This window comes from Sus scrofa, chromosome 2, assembly GCF_000003025.6.
Source record: "Sus scrofa isolate TJ Tabasco breed Duroc chromosome 2, Sscrofa11.1, whole genome shotgun sequence".
Taxonomy (NCBI): domain Eukaryota; kingdom Metazoa; phylum Chordata; class Mammalia; order Artiodactyla; family Suidae; genus Sus; species Sus scrofa.
Genome location: NC_010444.4, coordinates 13,295,432 through 13,315,976, shown reverse-complemented (window position 1 = coordinate 13,315,976; position 20,545 = coordinate 13,295,432). Strand labels below are relative to the sequence as shown.

The 20,545-nt window shown below is 49.7% G+C and overlaps 1 protein-coding gene and 1 non-coding gene across 2 annotated transcripts; one reads left to right on the top strand and one right to left on the bottom strand.

The window, feature by feature from the left end:
• LOC100514563 (40S ribosomal protein S15a-like) lies at positions 5,147-5,725 on the bottom strand. Its single transcript, XM_003122760.2, has 2 exons — positions 5,513-5,725; positions 5,147-5,317 (listed from the first exon to the last, which is right to left on the bottom strand). Exons 1-2 carry the CDS (start codon positions 5,723-5,725, stop codon positions 5,147-5,149), a joined length of 384 nt encoding a protein of 127 aa, XP_003122808.2.
• MIR130A (microRNA 130a) lies at positions 19,204-19,282 on the top strand. The gene has a single exon (NR_038513.1). It is a non-coding gene; the product is annotated as a microRNA 130a (primary transcript).

The following is a 20,545-nucleotide window of genomic DNA, read 5'->3' as shown; positions in this document are numbered from 1 at the left end:
TAATCTTGTCTTGACTAGCAACTTAGTGCGCCTGCGTGCACACACCTGTGTAGGTACCATAAATACACAGAAACATGCATATGCGTTCACACGTACAGGCATACACTGATCCAAAAGTCACAACCATGCACATACTCGCATTCGCGCACACTTACAAAAGTGCAAGCCCACCAGCTTCTGGAAGTCCGGCCTGGAGGAGTTTTGGGACAAGCTTTACCTCCAGCCCTGGCTCCAAGCCCTGAGGAGGGCCCCCCAGGTATGCAGGAAGCCGGAGGAGCCGAGAACACTCCCCCAAAGGGAGACGCTCAGAGCCAGGCAGCGCCAATTACACGTCGTGAAATAGGCTCATCCATCATCCTGCAGTGACAGGCTGGCGGGGCAGCCCACCTCCCGGCCTCCCGGTCCCTCCCCCACTCCTCTCCATTTCTCCTTGAGTGCCCGTGCAGCTCGTCTCCGTCCCCGCAGAGGGAGAGGCATGCTCTGGCTCAGCTGTTAGCCGCGGCTCTTCCCTCTCCACACTGAGAGCGCACCTGAAGCTCCCACTACCCCGAAGCCTCTTTCAGTTAGGCTTTTACTGTGTGCCCCATACTGGGCTTCATTTTTCCGTGTTTCACTGAAACTTTGCCATCATCCTATGCCTTAGTATTATTTTGCCAGATTTGCAAATGAAGAAAAGGGGCCTCCCAGAAATGACTGGCTCAGGGTCAGCCAGCTGGGAAGGCTAAGATGGGATTCAAACCAAATTCTTCTATTTGCATGTGGCAGGATCCCAGGGCTTCTTTCCACCCCACCCCACCCCATCTCCACGTGGGTGACTCCCCAGTTCACCCTCTCAAGTTGGAAGAGTCTGCTTTTTCTTTTTTTGGCTGCACCCACAGCATGCAGAAGTTCTTGGACCAGGAATCAAATCGCACCGCGGGAGTTCCTGGTGTGGTGCCACAGGATCTTCCTTGTCTCTGGAGGCTGGATCTCCCGCCCCTCCACAGTGAGTTAAGGATATCCAGCATTGCCACAGCCTTGATGCAGGTCGAAGCTGTGGCTTGGATCCGATGCCTGGCCTGGGAACTCCATATGCCACGAGGCAGCCAAAAAAAGTAAACATCAACAACAAACCTGCACCACAGCAGCAACCCGAGCCACTCAGTGCTGGATCCTTAACCTGCTGAGCCACCAGGGAGAGCCAGTTTATTGCTGAATGTTTCCTCTTGGAAAACCCACTGGCACTTCGTCCTCATCTTCTGTCCTAAATCAGCTCAAGAGCCAAAGTCTGAAGGAATTCCACAGTGGGAGACCAGCCCAAGGGTCGAGCAGAGGTCAGGGGCTGAGCAGAAAAAGCATGGCCACAGCCCAGCCAGGGTGAGATAAGCCCAGTGCTGGAGGATGGCCTCATCCTGGACACAAGGTGCCTGACAGGTGGCTGGCTCTAGGGTACAGCATCAGAGCCAACTCACGCTCAGCTGCCACAGCCAGACTGTCAGCCCTGGATCCCCAACCCCTCCTCATCTAGCTGTGCCTCATGGGAACTAAGCGTCCTGGAGGTGCTTCTGAGCCCCTTCAGAAGGTGAGGCTAGGGCAGTGTGGGCCTCATTAGAAAAATCTACGCCCCTGCTGAAATGATTTTGAAAACCTCCTGGAAGGCAGGGACCATGTCTTTTTGTCAATATCCTCAGCTTCAAGCATGGCGCTTGGCATCTACCAAGTTGGCATTCAGTCCCTATTGGCTAAAACAAAACAAAGTAGGAGTTCTCGTTGTGACTGAGTGGGTTAAGAACCTGACTAGTATCCACAAGGATGTAGGTTTGATCCCTGGTCTTGCTCAGTGGGTTAAGGATCCAGTGTTGCTGCAAGCTGAGGCATAGGTTGAAGCTGTAGCTCGGATCCCGTGTTGCTGTGGCTGGGGTATACGCTGGCAATTGCAGCTCTGATTCAACCCCTGGCCTGGGAACTTCTGTATGCAGCAGGTGTGGCCCTAAAATGAAAGGAAAACAAAAGTAAAACCAAAAAAAATGTTTTACTGAATCCTGTCCACTTATTTAAGTGCTGTCATTTTCGGAGTTCAGTGCAAACCCCACGCCCGCCATGTAATGTCCTCTGCTCTTTCTAGCCAAGAGCACCATGTTCGTGAGTGTTTACCTTTTCACTCCAGCTACTAGGAAGCTCCTTGGAGACCTGATTCAGTCCATATTTCTCTGACACTCTTTATGTTTATGCCTATAAATGTGCAACCAATGCTTTTTTCTTTTTTTTTCTTTTTAGGGCCATACCTGCGGCATCCGAAAGTTCCCAGGCTAGGTGTTGAATCAGAGCTGCAGCTGCTGACCTACACCACAGCCACAGCAACACAGGATCCAAGCCTCATCTTCGACCTACACCACAGTTCGCAATAATACCAGATCCTTAACCCACTGAGCGAGGCCAGGAATCAAACCCGCATCCTCATGGATACTAGTCATGTTCATAACCCATTGAGCCATGGTGGGAACTCTGCAGATGCTTTTGATTCAATGGGTGCAACATCCATACTTGGGTGAAGATTTTATTTTCCAGGGATAACATTGATGTTATTCTTAGGAAACCACTGGAGAAAGGGATACCAAGGCAGAGATTCTCGTAGTTATTTATCAGCTAGGGTTTCACGTTACATGTTATCTCTCAACAAGGGACTCTTCCACCTTCACGGGGGATTGGGCTGGTGACCAGCACTCCACAGATAAGAGCAGCAAGTAGGGACATGAGTCAAGACAGGCTTCACTGGTTTTGCAAGGCCAGACTTTCCATGTCAAACCACCTCCCCAGCCATGTCAACAATTTCCATCAATATGTTCCCTACTTCTTCCTTTGTAATAGAATCCCTGGAGTTCCCATCGTGGTGCAGCAGAAATGAATCGGACTAGGAACCATGAGGTTGCGGGCTCGATTCTTGGCCTTGCTCAGTGGGTTAAGGATCTGGCGTTGCCATGCTGTGGTGTAGGTCGCAGACACGGCTTGGATCCTGCATTGCTGTGGCTCTGGGGTAAGCTGGGAGCTGCAGTTCCAATTAGACCCTTAGCCTGGAAACCTCTATAAGCCACGGGTTCAGCCCTAAAAAGCAAAACAAAACAAAAAATAGAATCCCTGATTTTCAGTTGGTTACTTGACCACCTGAAATAAAGGCTTCCTTCCTTAAAACCACTAAGTTCTGGCTAATGGAATGTAAAGAGAAGTATCATAGGTAGCTTCTGGAAAGTCTCTCTCTCTCTCTTTTTTTTAAGAGCCGCACCCAAACCATATGGAGGTTCCCAGGCTAGAGGTTGAATCAGAGTTAACAGCTGCCGGCCAACACCACAGCCACAGCAACGCAGGATCTGAGCCAGGTCTGCGACCTACACCACAGCTCATGACAACGCTGGATCCTTAACCCACTGAGCTAGGCCAGGGATCAAACCCGCAACCTCATGGTTCCTAGTCAGATTTGTTAATCACTTCGCCACGACGGGAACTCCTGGAAAGTCTCTTTAAAAGAGAGGCACAGGAGTTCCCATCGTAGCACAGCGGAAATGAATCTGACTAGGAACCATGAGGTTGCGGGTTCGATCCCTGGCCTAGCTCAGTGGGTTAAGAATCTGGCATTGCTGTGAGCTGTGGTGTAGGTCTCAGACACTGCTCGGATCTGGTGTTGCTGTGGCTCTGGCGTAGGTCGGTGGCTGTACCTACGATTAGATCCATATGCTGCAGGCGCAGCCCTTAAAAGATAAAAAAAAAGACAAAAAACAAAAAATAAAAGAGAGGCACACCCTTCTTCAGTCATTCTGCCCTTCTACTGGCTGAAATAAAACATGGTGGTTGGAAGTCATGAGGTAGAAACTAATATTAACTGATATTTCAATCCATAGCTCATCAATACCACCATGTGAACCTCTTGCACACGATGAGGGTATCAGATCTATTGATGCTGCATATGTTGCATATGAGAGAAAATTGAAGTCATCCCATTCGTCCTGGCACGTCTAATTAGGACCCAGATCCTGCAGTGCACATGGTTGGATGAAATCACAAGATACCGAGTGTCCATAAAGAAAGTATAGAGGTTCTTGGAGTTCCCGTTGTGGTGCAGCAGTTAACGAATCCGACTAGGAACCATGAGGTTGCGGGTTCGATCCCTGCCCTTGCTCAGTGGGTTAAGGATCGGGTGTTGCTGTGAGCTGTGGTTTAGGTTGCAGACGTGGCTCGGATCCCACGTTGCTGTGGCTCTGGCGTAGGGCAGTGGCTACAGCTCCGATTCGACCCCTAGCCTGGGAACCTCCATATGCTGCGGGAGCGGCCCAAAGAAGTAGCAAAAAAAGAAAGAAAGAAAGAAAGAAAGACAAAAAAAAAAAAGTATAGAGGTTCTGAAGACAAACCTTTACACACGAGAAGCTGAGATCATTGACTTCTCCTGTTTTCCCATTCAATCATTCATTCAACAAGCATTTTGTTTGTTTGTTTTTGGTTGCACCCTTAGTATGGGGACGTTCCAGGGCCAAGGATTGAATCCTGGTCAGCAACCCCCTGAGCTACAGCAGTGACAATGCCAGATCCTTAACCCAGGGGCCCCTAGGGAACTCCTCAATAAGTACTTGCGTTCTTATTATGTGTTATACCCTGCTATAGCCTTGGAAGCACAGTGTTAAACCGAATAGACAGAGTTCTTGTCACCCTGGGACCATGCACTTTTATGGACTGATAATGTCTTCCCTCCATTTCCCACCATGTGATACGAAATGCTCCATGTATGTGAGAGGTGTTGGGGGACACTTGGCATGGGGGTCAATTTTGAAATGTGGCCAAAGAGGAGCAATTTTCTCTTGCCCCAGATATCCTGAGCATGTCCATTTTGGAGCAGCAGAGGAGACATTCTCATGTCTTGTTCTGGCTTGTGCTGGGGGTGGGTGCGGGGGGTGAGGTTGAGTCAGAGCTACAACACGAAACCAGTAAACTCATCTAAGAATCCACCAGCTCAGCCAGTTCTTTGTTTCCCTGGGTTCCCCAAAAAGGCTTCAGCTACTAAAAACGATTCCTGGCATTGGTACTGACTGACAAATGCGGTAAAAAGCGCACCACTGGGAATCTATGTTTTCTTTTTCTTTTTTCCACTGAGGCATTTTATTTGAACTTCTGTATTACATCCCTAGAAAAAGAATCCAGGGATTTCCTCTCCTCTGTGTTTTTGTCCTACTTCTTCATGGTCCATGATGCCGGTTGAGGTTGTCATTACAATGAAACCAAACTGATGGAAAGGAAGCAGGTTATTCTGCCATTGTTCTAGAGCTTTGAGTTGCACATCAAATCTGGGGCTGGAGTTCCCACTGTGGCGCAATGGGTTTGGCAGCCTCTCCGAAGCGCCAGGACGCAGGTTCCATCCCCAGCCTGGCACAGTTGCTTAAAGGATCCGGCCTTGCTGCAGCTGTGGCATCAGTCACTGTGGCTCAGATCTGATCCACGGCCTGGGAGCTTCCATGTGCCGCAGGGTGGCCAAAAAACATCTAGGGCTGATCACTCCACGCTTACTTAGCCTGCCTCTGAGATTCACAACAGTTTCCCCAGCTCGATGATCATTGATGATTTCAAATGCACCAATGTAACCATGTTTCATCCCCACCGTTAGAAACTGAATGGTGACTGTGGAGCACAGCCTAAAAAGAACCTGGTGTTTGCCTCTCTTTTCAGCATCACTGAGGCCTTTGAAAACATCAGCCAGGACACCCATGAGCATCGCTATGACTATGGTGGCACAGAAGGAGCAGAAACCTGTATTTTCTAAACCAAAAGCTTGGCACAAGGTATGAGAAGTCCCTGTCCCTATTTATTTCAAAACGAAAAGTTTTTTGAAAAATTTATCTTATTTTGAAATAAAAACTCTCCACAAATGTTGATCTGGAGCATATGAATTGCATCACACTAGCTAGGCTCATCACCCTAAAATCCTTTTGCTGCTAGAAACTAATATATCTAGCAGCTCATTGCAACATTATTCACAATAGTTAAGATATAGAAACAGGAGTTCCCACTGTGGCATAGCAGGTTAAGGATCTAGCCTTCTCCACGTAGCAGCTCAAGTTGCTGCTGAGGCATGGGTTTGATCCCTGGCCTGGGAACATTCACATGCTGCCAGTGCAGGGAAAAAAAAAAAATGGTACAACCTAAATGTCCATCAACAAAAAATGAATTTAAAAAATGTGGTAAATGCACAAATGGAATATTATTCAGGCTTTAAAAAGAAGGAAATTTTGCAACATGTGAAAACATGGATGGCCTTTGAGGATATTACGCTAAATAAAGTAAGCCTGTGACAGAAAGACAAGTATTGCATGATTCCACTTATATGAGGTACCTAAAACAGTCAAGCTCTTAGGATCAAAGAATGGAATGGTGATTGCCAAGGGCTAGAGGAAAGAGATATAGAAAATTACTAATCAACCAGCATAAAGTTTCATTTAAGCACGATGCATAAATTCTAGAGATCTTTGGTGCAACATTGTATCTATTGTCAATAATTCTGTATTGTATGCTTAAAAATCTGTTAACCACTCGATATTCTGTAATAACCTATATGGGAAAAGAATCTGAAAAAAATAGAGACATGTATATGTATAACTGAATCATTTGCTCTATACCTGAAACTAACACAACATTGTAAATCAACTATACTCCAATATAAAATAAAAATTAAATTTTAAAAATTAAAAAAATTTTAAAGTTAAATAAATAAGGTTTATTTAAAAAATAATCTGTTGGAGTTCCCGTCGTGGCTCAGTGGTTAACGAAACTGACTAGGAACCATGAGGTTGCGGGTTCCATCCCTGGCCTCATTCAGTGGGTTGAGGATCTGGCGTTACCAGAGCTGTGGTGTAGGTTGCAAATGCGGCTCGGATCCTATGTTGCTGTGGCTGTGGTGCAGGCCTGCGGCTACAGCTCCGATTGGACCCCTAGCCTGGGAACCTCCATATGCTGTGGGTGCGGCCCTAGAAAAATGCAAAAAGACCAAAAAAAAAAAAATCTGTTAAGAGGGTAGGTCTCCTGTTAAGTGTTAAGTATTCTTACCACAATAAGACAAATTAAAAAACAAAACAAAACAAAACAAAAAAAAAACAACAACCAGGCAGTGAACTAACAATTGATTCTGTACCAATCCAGGTGTTCTGGTTCTTGCTTCTGAGAAACTTTCCATCTGGGGAGATATAACAAGGGAAAATAAAAAGGCACAATCTCTGGTCTCAGGGAGGCTCTTGATCTGGAGGAGAATCAGACATAAACTGACCATAACTGCACATGAGGCAGAAGGTACAGCTAGAAAGGCAGGTAGGGTTAAGTTTGGAAGGCATTGAATGCTGTGATAAGAAGTTTGGAATGTATTCTCTCTATGAAGTCCTTACCTGAGGTGATGAGAGGATATGCATCAGGTGGGCTCCATATTTAAAAAATGGACTCCAGGAGTTCTCATTGTGGCTCAGTGGTTAACGAATCCGACTAGGAACCATGAGGTTGAGGGTTAGATCCCCGGCCTCGCTCAGTGGGTTAAGGATCCAGCGTTGCCATGAGCTGTGGTGTAGGTCACAGACGCGGCTCCGATCCCCCATTGCTGTGGCTCTGGCGTGGGCCAGAGGCTACAGCTCTGATTAGACCCCTAGCCTGGGAACCTCCATATGCCGAGGGAGCAGCCCTAGAAAAGGCAAAAAGCCAAAAAAAAAAAAAAAAAAAAAATAGACTCCAGGAGTTCCCATCGTGGCACAGTGGTTAATGAAACCGACTAGGAACCATGAGGTTGCGGGTTCGATCCCTGCCCTTGCTCAGTGGGTTAAGGATCCAGCATCACCATGAGCTGTAGTGTAGGTTGCAGACGAGGCTCAGATCTGGCCTTGCTGTGGCTGTGGTGTAGGCTGGCGGCTACAGCTCCAATTCAACCCCTAGCCTGGGAACCTACATGTGCCGCGGGTATGGCCCTAGAAAAGACAAAAAGACCAATAAATAAATTAATTAATTAATTAATTAATTTAAAAAAATTTTTAGGAGTTCCCGTCGTGGCGCAGTGGTTAACGAATCCGACTAGGAACCATGAGGTTGCGGGTTCAGTCCCTGCCCTTGCTCAGTGGGTTAACGATCCAGCGTTGCCGTGAGCTGTGGTGTAGGTTGCAGACCCGGCTCGGATCCCGCGTTGCTGTGGCTCTGGCGTAGGCCGGTGGCTACAGCTGCGATTCAACCCCTAGCCTGGGAACCTCCATATGCCGCGGGAGCGGCCCAAGAAATAGCAACAATAACAACAACAAAAGACAAAAAAAAAAAAAAATTTTTTTTAGAAAGAAATGGACTCCAGAGTCCTCGTGATCTTCATGAAATATACACCAAGATACAAAAATACAGATTTTTCTAGAAAGAGTTACACTACCCATAGGGTTCATCAGTTTTGTTTCCCCCCCCACCCCGGATATACCTGTGGCATCCTTGGGATCAAATCTAAGCCAGAGCTGTGACCTACACCTCAACCACAGCTGTGACAATGCCTAATCCTTGACCCGCTCTGCCACGGTGGGAGCTCCTTCATCCTTCATCAACTTTTTAAAAAAGGATCCATAAACCAATAAAGCTTAGAAAGCATTGTCTAGGCACTAGGAAACCATCTCAGTTTAGGGCAGGTGAAAGATCTGAGGTTTGTTTTGTGGACAAATGGTAATATGGACTGGAAGTTGAAAGGAAAGTTTTTCAGATGGTAATACAAATGCCACGGTAGATATTAAACTGACAGGGGAATGGAGAAAAGAAGACATGAGAGGTCAAATGCACAGGATTTAGGGCAATTGGAATAAAGGGGGCATAGGGAAATAAAGGTAAAGATTAGACGTATGATTGGAATTTTAAGGAAAACTATGTCAAAGGAATTATGGCTGACTTTCAAATAATACAATTTCTTTTAATCTGCCTTAGAAACAGAAGGAATATTTTCACAAATCCAGCCCAGGGTGCCTTCCAAACGACGAGGGCAACAGGCAGCTTGCCCAAATTTCATTTTGTCTGCGGTGTGTTTTGACAGGAGACTCAGATACATTATTCACATCCTCTAAATCACGTGATTCACATCCAGAAATTCTGTAACAGTCTAATGACTTGGAGGAAAACCTAGTCACTTGTTTAGCTGTAGTTAAGATTGTATTTCATTGGGTCACCTTTGAGCCTGCCCCATCTTTGCAAAGGAAAACTCTCTCCTTTGGGTTGAACCACCTATATTGCATATGGGCTACTCCAACTTCCAGAGCAGACAAGGAAGGGCCACAAGGAAGACTCCAAGGTGTTCAGCCTAAGCTATTGTGCTATGCAGTTTTTTTGTTTTGTTTTGTTTGTTTGTGTGTTTGTTTTTCCTTCCCCGGCCATCCATGGCATATGGAGTTCCTAGGATAGGGATCAGATCTGAGCCGCAGTTTCAACCTATGCCACAGCTTTGGCAATGCTGGATCCTTAACCCACTGGGCTGGGCTGGGGATCGAACTTGCATCCCAGAGCTCCAGAGTCGCTGCTGATCACATTGTGCCACACCAGGAACTCCAAATTGTATAATGCTTTTAACTGCAAAATAGACGCTAGAAAGAGAGGCTAGTTTGTGGGGATGGTGAAGGCAAGATTATTAAACTAGGTTTGGACAAACTCAATCCAAGTTATCCCTGAGACATTTCATCCATTAGCAACCTTTTGGCTGGGGATAGCAGGATCCATCTGAAAAGAATGGAAGGAATGTCTTGGCTTTCCCAAATAAAAACTTGAGAGGTTCTGCTATAGGCATGGCTGTATTGGGTTCTCAAATGAAATTATCAGTCATCTGTCTCTCTCCATCTCTTACCTTCTTGTTCTTTATTAAGTTGTTATTTTAGGTAGATTCTCCTGCATGAGGGAGTGGTTATGACCACCAGGAGTTTCAAGTGTAGCCTCTTCTGCCAGCATAATAATGCCAGCGATTCCACTCTCTCAAAAGTTCTGGCAAATATCTCAGGGTCTAATTCTGATGAACTCTGATTAGCTACCCATCCTTGAATCAATTATAGTTTAACTGGCTAAACCTTCTGTGATTGATGGCCTTGGAGTTGTCCCCCAGTGATCCTGCTTCCTAGATTCATACCTTTGTGTCATCTTCTCCTCTGCAGTGTGATTTTTTTTTTTTTTTTTTTTTTTTTGGCCACATTGTGCAGGAGCTTGATGTGGGATCTTAGTTCCCAGGGATTAAACCTGGTCCACAGTGGTGAATGAACTGAATCCTAACTGCTAGACCACCAGGGAACTCTCCTGGGTAACTTGCTTCCAAAGGATAGAATATGGAGTTCCCGTCGTGGCTCATCAGAAAAGAATCTGATTAGCATCCATGAGGACGCAGGTTCTTCAATCTCTAGCCTTGCTCAGTTGGTTAAGGATCCTGTGTTGCCATGAGCTGTGGTGTAGGTCACAGATGTGGCTCAGATCCCATGTTGCTGTGGCTGTGGCATAGGTCAGCAGCTACAGTTCCAATTTGTCCCATAGTCTGGAACCTCCATGTGCCGCAGGTGCGGCCCTGAGAAGACAAAAAACAAAAAACAAAAAAATAAATAAAACTAAACAATAGAATATGGCAATGTTGAGGGGTTGTCACTTCTGTAATTAGGTTAGCAAAGATTTTGACTTCCATTTTGCCAGCAAACTCCCTCCTGTTGGCTTTGATGATGCTGCCATGCTGGAGACACCCGTTTTGCAAGGAAGTGAGGGTGGCCAACAGCCACCAAGGAACTGAGACCCTCAGGCCAACTGCCCTTGAGAAACAGAATCTTGCTAATAACTACAGAAGTGGCCTTGGAAGCAACTCAACTCCTTCTCAATGGAGCCTTCAGATGAGCCCTGGGTGACACTTCGATGATAGCCTCATGAAAGACCGTCATCAGAGGACCCAACTAAGCCCTGCCCAGATTCCCGACCCACTGAAACTATGAGAAAATAAATGTGTATTGTTTCAAGCCGCTAAATTTTGGACTAGTGTGTTACACAGCAACAGATGACTAATATACCTGGATTGTGTGACTGCCCCTGAAGTGGTGGATGAGGCCAGCCTCCTGTGAACCATGGGGAACGAAAGTAGAGAATTGTTGTCTCCCAAAAGGAAAGCTAAGGTGTAATTACCTGACTCGAGATGGATGTGGGCAGGCAAAGGCACCTGAGAACTACCTGCCACACCTGCTTGAGAATGTAAGGAGACTGCTATAAGCATACATATATATATTTGGCAGTGATTCACAGGTAATTGCTGAGACTGTAAGAATGGATGAAATTGCCCCCAAAGAGAGAAGAGTCAAGGGCAGATCTCTTAGGAAGAGCAACAATTAAGAGGTAGACAGAAGAGGCAAATTAGGTGAGGAGTAGAGGTATAGGGCAAGGTGTTTGACATTGAGCAAATTCAGCTTGTCTGATCAGTAAGACAAGCATCTGAGGAGTCACAGCATTCTGTTAGAAATCTGGACCTTCAGTTGAGAAGTCGCATATTGGGGAGCCATCAGCACAAAGGTGGCTGTTAAAGTCAGACGTGTGGATGATTTTGTCCAGCTAGAGGGCTCAAGGGGAGAAAAGGGTCACGGACAGTTCCTTGCAGAATGTGTTTGTAGGCAATGAGGGAATGAAGAAGACCCATGGGAAGGGACCTGAGAAGGAACAGTTGCAGAGATAAGAGGCAATTCAAGAGCAACCAGTCTGGAGTTCTCGTTGTGGCTCCACAGGTGAAAAACCCCATATAGTGCCTTTGAGGATGTGGGTTCGATCCCTGGCCTCGCTTAGTGGGTTAAGGATCAGGCTTGCAAAAAGCTGCGGCATAGGTCACAGATGCAGCTCGGATCCGGTGTTGCTGTGGCTGTGGCTGGCAGCTGCAGCTCCAGTTCAACCTCTAGCCTGGGAACTTCCGTATGCCCTAAAAAGAAAAGGAAAGAAAAAAAAAGAGAGAGAGAGAAAGAAAGGAAGGAAGGAAGGAAGGAAGGAAAGAAAGACAACCAGTCTCCCAGAAGCCATGAGCATTTCCAGCCTGATATATTCAAGAGAGGCAGATGCTAAGGAGAGGCTGTGCGTGACGATGATGGAGAAAAGAATGCTGGGTCACTGGTGGCCCTAGTGGAAACCATTTCAGTGGAAAGTAGGTGCAGAAGCCAGACTGCAGGGGATAAAGAATGGGTGGGACCTGAAGGAGCGATGCGGAAAGCTGACCAGCATCGCGAGGGGATGGGGACAGTTGACAGCATGTGTGAAGTGGAGGGGGCCAGTCCGGGCTGTGTCCTTCCACCCCCATATCAGGGTAACTTCAGTTGCCTTCCTTGAATTGTGTTACAGCTTTCGGAGATAACAGGGACCAAAACTGTCCACAAACTTCCTTTGTAAAGAGCCAGCTAGTAAATACACTAGGCTTGAGAGTTTCCGTGGTGGTGCAGCAGAAACGAATCCAACTCGTATCTGTGAGGATGCAGGTTCGATCCCTGGCCTCGCTCAGTGGGTCAGGGATCCAGCATTGCCGTGAGCTGTGGTGTAGGTTGCAGATGAGGCTTGGATCTGGCATTGCTGTGGCTGTGACAAAGGCCAGCACCTGCAGCTTTGATTTGGCCCCTAGCCTGGGAAATTCCATATGCCTTGGGTGCGGCCCTAAAAAGCAAAACAAACAAACAAACAAACAAACAACTAGGCTCTGCTGGTTGTAACATCTCTGTGGTGACCATTCAACTCTGACATTGAGGAGGTGTGGATGCAGTCGTAGACAATGTGGAACCAAGTTAGCAGGGTTGTGTTCCAATGAGTTTTGTTAAAAAAAAAAAAAAAAAAAAGCAAACCACCCAAAACAACAGGCAGAGCCCAGGATTTGGTCTATGAGCTGTAGTTTCTGACCCTTGCTCTAGGCTCACGGGAAGGGATTGAAGAGGCAACAAATGGGGCAACTGATGAAGCAAGAATAGGATGGAGGAGTTCCCATCATGGTTCAGTGGTAACAAACCTGACTAGTATCTATGAGGACGCAGGTTTGATCCCTGGCCTTGGTCAGTGGGTTAAGGATCTAGTGTTGTGGTGAGCTGTGGTGTAGGTTGCAGATGCAGCTTGGATCTGCCATTGCTATGGCTGAGGCGTAGAGTGGCAGCTGTAGCTCCAATTCAACCCCTAGCCTGGGAACTTCCATATCCTGAAAGAGGGGCCAAAAAAAAAAAAATAGGAATGAGACTTCGGGTTTGCTTCAGAAAGAAGTTTCTTGCATCTTTTTAGACACCTGCTACTCTCTGACTTCCTCTTTATGTGTCTGCCTCTTAACCCTCAGCTATGAGCACCTTTCTATGCTGGAATGTTTCCCAGTAAACCAGAGCCTTTCACGCAAGAAGCCCTCAGACGCATAAATGATCAAGAGAAGCATGATGGTAAAGACACAAGGGCACACTTGGAAAAGGCCTGTGTCACCTCAGGGAACTAGGAGCCATGGAGCCAAGTTCCCTCCACTTATGGTTCAGCAGGGAGGAAACGTGACTCTCATGTTTCAGATTTAGTCCTTCCAAAAGACAGAAGATTGGGGCAGATCTGTCTCACAATTACAGAGTTCTAAATGGTATACCCAAATAGAGATCTGGGGAGAACTCTGGAGATTGGGGAGGAAGGCAAAGAGGGACCTCCAGAATCATCCCAGACATGCCATAGGATGGAGGGGAGAGGAAGCTACTGCAAAGCCCGGGAGCATTCTGGAGCTCCCAGAGGAGAGAAGAATGTGATGGGGGTGGGTGGGAGTAGAGCCAAATAGCTCCTGGGTACATTTTTTTAACACCTCCAATAACAGGTTAGACCATGTCCAGCTATTCCTGGGCTCCATTTTTTTTTTTTTCTTTTTTAGGGCCGCACCCGAAGCATATGGAGGTTCCCAGGCGAGGGGTCAAATCGGAGCTGTGGCAGCCAGCCTATAACACAGCCACAGCAACACAGGATCTGAGCTGCATCTGCGACCTACACCACAGCTCACAGCAACGCCAGATCCTTAACCCACTGAGCAAGGCCAGGGATCAAACCTGCAACCTCATGGTTTCTAGTTGGATTCATTTCCATGGTGCCATGATGGGAACTCCCCGCCTCCATTTTTAACTTTTTCCTGAGATGGATAGCCATACAGAGGTTTAAAAAGAACTAAGTAAGGAGTTCCCATTGTGATGTAGGGGAAACGAATCTGACTGGCATCCATGAGGACATAGGTTAGATCCCCAGCCTCCCTCAAAGGGTCGGGGATCCAGCGTTGTGGTGCAGGTTACAGACGTGGCTTGGATTTGGCATTGCTGTGGCTGTGGCATAAGCTGGCAGCTGCAGCTCCAATTTGACCCCTGGCCTGGGGACTTCCATATTGTGGAGGCAAGGCCCTAAAAAGAAAAAAACAAAACAAAACAAAACCAAAGCAAAAACAAAAACCAAACATGAAAAGGTGGTAAGTGAAAAAGGAAGCCTGCTCCATGCCGCTCCATGCAGTCCATTTACTGAATAACTCAATGATACTTGTGTGGTGGGCACACAAGAGCTCTGAAGAGATGTACTGTTTCTTGTCTTAAATTGCCACCCTAGCTCTTGTCAGCAGCTTGGTCTCTATCCTTAAAAAAACAAGAAGGATGGGCAAACTTGCAAATTATCTGCTAGCCCTAGTCTTCCATGTGGTGTGGGTGTGTATACTTCAGCTCCCAGAACAGAGATCAAGGGTCCTAAGAAGGGGGTTCCTGAAAAGGCGGCAGGCAGTCAAACCTCATTTCCTGGGTGATTTGGTGACTTGCCCTTGGTGATTTGAGCTTTGGATCTGGAGGATTTTGCACGTGAGGACTAAGAGAAAAGATTTTTTTTTTTCCCCAGCAAGATTCCTAGAATATAGGGAATTCCCTTGTGGCTCAGCAGGTTAAGGTTCCAGGGTTGTCATTGCAGCAGCTGAGGTCACTGCTGTGGTGTGGGTTCGATACCTGGCCCAGGGAACTTCCACACGTTCTGGGTACAGGGGGAAAAAAAATTCCTAGAATGTTATTTATCAGCAAAACCACAAGGATTCTGGACCTCCACTGTCCAATATGGCAGCTGTTGGCTACATGTGGCTATTTATTTATTCTTATTAGGGCTGAACCTGTGGCATATGGAAGTTCCCAAGCTAAGGGTTGAATTGGAACTGCAGCTGCCAACCTACGCCACAGACACAGCCACGCCAGATCCGAGCCACATCTGTGATCTACGCCGCAGCTTGTGGCAACGCCGGATCCTTAACCCACTGAGTGAGACCAGGAATTGAACCCGCAATCTCATGGATACTAGTGGGGTTCTTCACCCACTGAGCTACAATGGGAACTCCACACATGGCTATTTAAAAATGATTAAAATTAAATGAAACTAGAAAGCCATTTCCTCAGCTACAGGAGCCACATTTCAAAAGCTCAGTAGCCACGTGTGGCCAGTGGCTACCATATTGGATGACGCAGTAGAGAACACGTCCGTCTTCACACAGAGACTTCTATAGGACCACCTTCTCCTAGATCGAACTTCTGCAAATCAGGAAATTGAGGCCCAGAGAGGAGACATGTCCTCTCAGAACATCTTATAGCAGATCTGGGCCCAGAACAGCGTAACCCATTCCTAGGCCTGACACACTGCTCCACTCCTGCTGCCTCCTTCCTCTATGCCTCTTTGGGCTCCCAGCTCAGAGGCCCTAGTGGGCCCAGCACAGGGCCAGGCGGCTGGGCGGGTTGGTCCCAGGGGATGTTTGTGACTGAGCAGAGCTCCAGATGCTGCACATTCCTGGTAGGGTCAGACCTGCCCCGCGGCACTCAGGGAATTAGCCTCTCTGAAGAGCCCCAGATCTTCTTTCCGGAGCTGCCCTCTTCCTGCCCAGCCCAGGGGGCTGGTGGGTTCCAGAGTGCTCTCTGATCGCCTTGGGTGAGGCCGAGAGGCGGTGTGGATTCCCTGTAGGAGAGGTACTTCTGCTCAAGGGGGGGTTTGGAGACAGGCAGGAAATTGCACCTCTTGCATCTTCTAAAGGTCTCCAAGTCCAGCACAAGGGGTATCTGGGAACAGGGTTTCTGCCAGCCCAATCTTGGAGCCGCATTTGGCGGGAACCCCATCTGCCCTCACCTGCAGCCCGGTGGGGGGGTGTGATGGAAAGAGCAGGAAGATGGGCGTCCTGGCGTGGGGATAAGGGGGGGTGAGAGGCCAGGGGAGGGGGCGCCCGGGAGCTCCCTGACCTCGCCGGCTGTTGGGAGGCGGAGGGGATGGGGGTTGGGGGAGAAGAGGGGAGCCTGGCAGCCAATGAGAGGGAGGATCTCGTTTCAAAAGGGTTAACCCACAGCCAATGGGAGCCTGGGGGAGCGGATCCTGCTCACTCCATTCAAGAATCCCAAGTATTCAAGATGGACGGCAGGGAGTGTGGAAGGAGAAAGGGGGCGAGGGGGGAAGAGCGAGATCCGCAGAGGACAGGGCGCGGCGGCCGGCTGGTCCCTGGCCCTCAGTCCCGGCCGGCGGGCGGAGGGGCGGCCGCCGGGGATCCGAGCCCGACCGGGGAGAGGGGCTGCTGGGGTGCGAGAGGGCGTGAGAGAGGGGGAGCGAGGCCAGGGAGGGAAGCCAAGAGGGAGGGAAGGGCAGAGAAAGAGCCCGGGAAGAAGGAGGTGGCAGGCAGAGGAACGTGAGAAGAGCAATGTGTAGGTATCGTGAGCGCCCAGAAGGGTAACGCCACCGATTTTCGGTTTTATTCTCTCGGGGCGGGGAGGGGGTGGTCTGGGCGCTTCCTCTCCTCTTCTTTCCCTCCTTCATTCTCCTCCACTCGTGGGCATCTCTTCTATTTTTTTTTTTTTTTTCCTTTCGCAGCAACTGTAAATGGGAAGCACTAGGCATGCCCTGCTGGGGTGGCTCCACTGTCAATTTCCAATGGAGGTGTGGTGGGGAAGGGGTGGGGGCTCTGCTAGGCAGGGCTGAGGCTGGGCCATCTGTCTGTGCCCGGGCGTGTGTGTGGGGGTGTGGGGCACTGGGGACTTGGCGGGTGTGTTCAGACGGAAACGCAGTGGCTGGAGCCGGGCCGGGAGTTCTGCATCTTGAGAAGTTGTGGGATGAGCCAAGGGGCTGCGTGTGGGTGTGAGGCCCACTCTTGGGTTAGGAGTTGTGGGGTATTAAGGGGTGTGTTCTGTGGGGGAGCTGTGAGCTCACACTCCAGGACTTGCTCTTTGGGTAAGTGTGTAGTAAGGGCTGAGTTGTGCAGCAAGTATGGCTGGGAGTTTGTGTGCGTGCGCGTGTGTGGTCCAGACTCAAGGTGTGTGTGCGTGTGTGTGTGTGTGAGTGAGTGTGTGTGCGCGCGCGCTGGTGGGGGCGGGGGGCACAGTTGGATGTAGAGGGAGCGCCCACCCCCCCCTCCCCCCTGCCCCTTTCATCCCATTCACAGAACGGGGCTTTCAGGACCCTCCTGGTCTCCTCCTCCTGTCGCCATGGCTGCGGGGAGGGGGTGGGAGGAGACAGTTGGGGCCAGCCCCTGCCCCTGCTGCTCCAGCTAACCCTCCACCTGCCCTTTCTCTCCCTTCCACAGGCTGGGCCCCATCCCCTGCTGCTCTGGGGGGCAGGGGCCGGAAGATGGTGGCCAATGAGGAGGGGGAGTGGAGAGAACTTGAGCCGGGGCCTCCCCTCCCCCATTTCCTCCTCGGTCTCTACACTCGCCTCTGGAAGGAGCTGGGGGATGGCTCCTGGGCCCAAGGTGGGGGAGGGGCCCTGCGGGCTGGTGAATCGCAGGGCCGGCTCTGGACTGAGTTGGGTGTGAGAGCTAAGGCGATCTTGGTCCCAGTCCCCTCTCCCTTCTGTCCCCCAGGAGAGCTCTGGGAACTCCTTGGTGAAGAATCTTCCCCTAGCCTCCATGAAGCTTGCTAGGTGCTGGTGCCTTGGCCCCTCTGCCCCCTATTGGCATGATCCAGTGCCCAACTGGGACTCCTTTACTCAGCCCAAGAGCAGAGGCCTGGGGCCTGACCCTCGTGGGGCCTGACCCTCCTGGGGCCTTGGTCCCGGTTCCCTAAGACTGTCCAGCTTGGGGCAGGGCCCAGTGCTTGGAGATCACGGAGGCAAACTCTGCCGGGGAAAGTGGGAGAGATGCTCGCCTGCTTCCTGACCGGGTGGGAGGCAGCTGGAGGGGAAGCCTAGAGGAAGAGCTACCAACTGGGATTCTGTGTTCCATTTCTCTGCCAGCTGTGAAGGGACATCTCCCAGAGGGGGTCACAGGACCACCCCACAGCTGCTGCCCCTCTGGGCTGCACCTGGTTCTCCAGGTCAGCACTGGAGCTGAGCTTCCCAGACCACAGCTCTAGCTAGGAATGTGCCACGCGAGAGCTCTGCCTGGCTTTGAACCTGGGTCCAGTCCCAGGATGGTTTATCCAGGGTTTAAGCCCCCTTAGAGCAGGATGGAATGGGGGAGTTCTGGGTGGGCTCGAACACTCCTTTCCTGGAGTCCCTGGATAAAACAGGAGACTGCTCAGGTTCTGATCCCATTGCCAGTGAAAGCCTGTCTCTCATGGTGAGGGAGTCGCCTGCGCCATTTTGCTTTAGGCTGAATCCATTAAGTGGACTTTGAAGACTTCCAAGAGGAGATGCAGAGGTGGGACTTCACCCACAACTTCCACCTCCAGACCTGGAAGCTTCTCTGTGCGGCCTGGGGACCTGTGACTGTTCTCCCGCCACCTCAGGTCCCGAAGGTTCATCTGAGGCTGCCCCCTTAAGCTGTAGAACTTCCTCTTATCTAAACTAAAAAGGAGAGCACACTTTAGACGAGGGAGGAGGAGAAGGTCCTGCAGCCCTGGTCAGCCAGCTGCTCTCCTAGGTGGAAGCTGGGCAGAGATACAAATCCAGATAAACATGGCTTCGTGTGAGTCACCCCCAAATTGGGGGGGGGGGATTTCTTTCAGTCATTTCCTGTGAAGATTGAGTGCCAAGCTCAGGGTATCCATCCCTTCCGCTGCCTCCTTGGACCTCCTGCCCCCAAAGCTCCAGAAAAAGGTGGTCTCTCCGAGCCAGGAAGGGTGTTAGAGAAGAAGGTAAAAAGAGGCATGATGGGCAAAGAGCGATTAGCAGGGAGAACGGAAGAAAAGGGAGGAAACTACTGAAGATGAGAAGGGGCAGAGGGAGGCTGAGAGAGCTGAGTGGCCCGGGTACTGGGAGAAGGGGCGGGGAGGCAGGGCCGGCGTGCCTCTGCTGCGGGCCGGAGCTCTTTTCACATTGTGCTACTGTCTGCACCTATCACTAGCAGTGCAATGTTAAAAGGGCATTGGCCACGTAGTGCTACCCAGCGCCGGCTGCCTCCTCAGCATCCAGACTTCTTCTCCCATCTGGGCACCAATCAGCTACCCTGGTGGGAATTTGGGAAGCCACGGAAGTGGGGGCCAGGGGAGGGCTCACGGTTTCTGGAGCAGTTTCACGTGCAGTGCCTGTGCTCGACACCAACTACGTTACGGTGAACCGAATGACGTCAGCAGGCCACATCCCCATTTTACAGATGAAAACACTGAGCTCTTCAGTGGCAGAGTCTAAATCTAATCCTGTCCCAAGACTGACAGCTCTCCAGTCTTGGGGAGCTCTTTGGAGAGGGGTTGATTAGATTCTGGAGGACGCGATTGCTGGAGTTGGGGCAGGGAGGGGGCGGGAGGGTTTTGATGCCACCTGCTGGTTGTATGAGGGTAACTTCCAAAGGCTCAGGCCTTTAAGGATAAAAGCCGTGGCTTGTTGGCTAAGAAGGAGGAATTTCCAGACACAGCTTGGAGCTGGTTGGTGGAGAGAAGATTGGGATCATCACCATTGGGACCAGAGTAGACTTCCATGAGAAGTGGGGGAGGGGGCACAGGAATGGGAAAAAGGGCTCACTGCTCCCCAGGGACAGAGACCTGTGTGTCCTTGGCATTCCACACTGGCAGCTCCTTCCTTGGCTCTTGGGCATAAAAAGAAGTCATCTCCGCCTTCAGTTCCCAGCACGGCCCCTCTTGGTCGCAGGGCCCTTGACAGTGGTGCTTCTCCAAGGTCCACCTGCCTAGGCATCCAAGAATTGGACAGCATGACCCATGGCCTGATCTTAGAGAGGAGATGGGGTCTCTTGAGCCACAGAGTGATTCTTCCAAGAGAGGTGACAAAGGACTTGAGAGCACTGGCCGCCGTTTACTTCCCTGTTTCCCACAGTGCCAGTTGGCTTAATAAGTCAGTTCAGAGGCAAACTTGGGGAGCTTTCAGAAGGCAGCTAATTTGTGCCTGGTTTTCAAGGTCAGTGCTTGGGACTTGACAAGCCTTCCTGAACTTTGGTGCTAGAAGTGCGACCGAGAGGGACAGGTTTCTGGTCCTTTGCTGAGAGCCTGAGAGAAGGAACTGAGTGATGGGACAGACCCCTGAGGCCTCTCAGATGGAGGTGCTGGTTGTCATTTCCTCATGGCTTGACTTGCCTTCAAGCACCTGTGTCTTCCAGTTCTCTTCCGCCCAGACGGCCTCCCCATTCCGACGGTGACGGCAGAATCTGAGATGGTACAGTTAGCTTCATGTCCCTTTTTTCATTCTT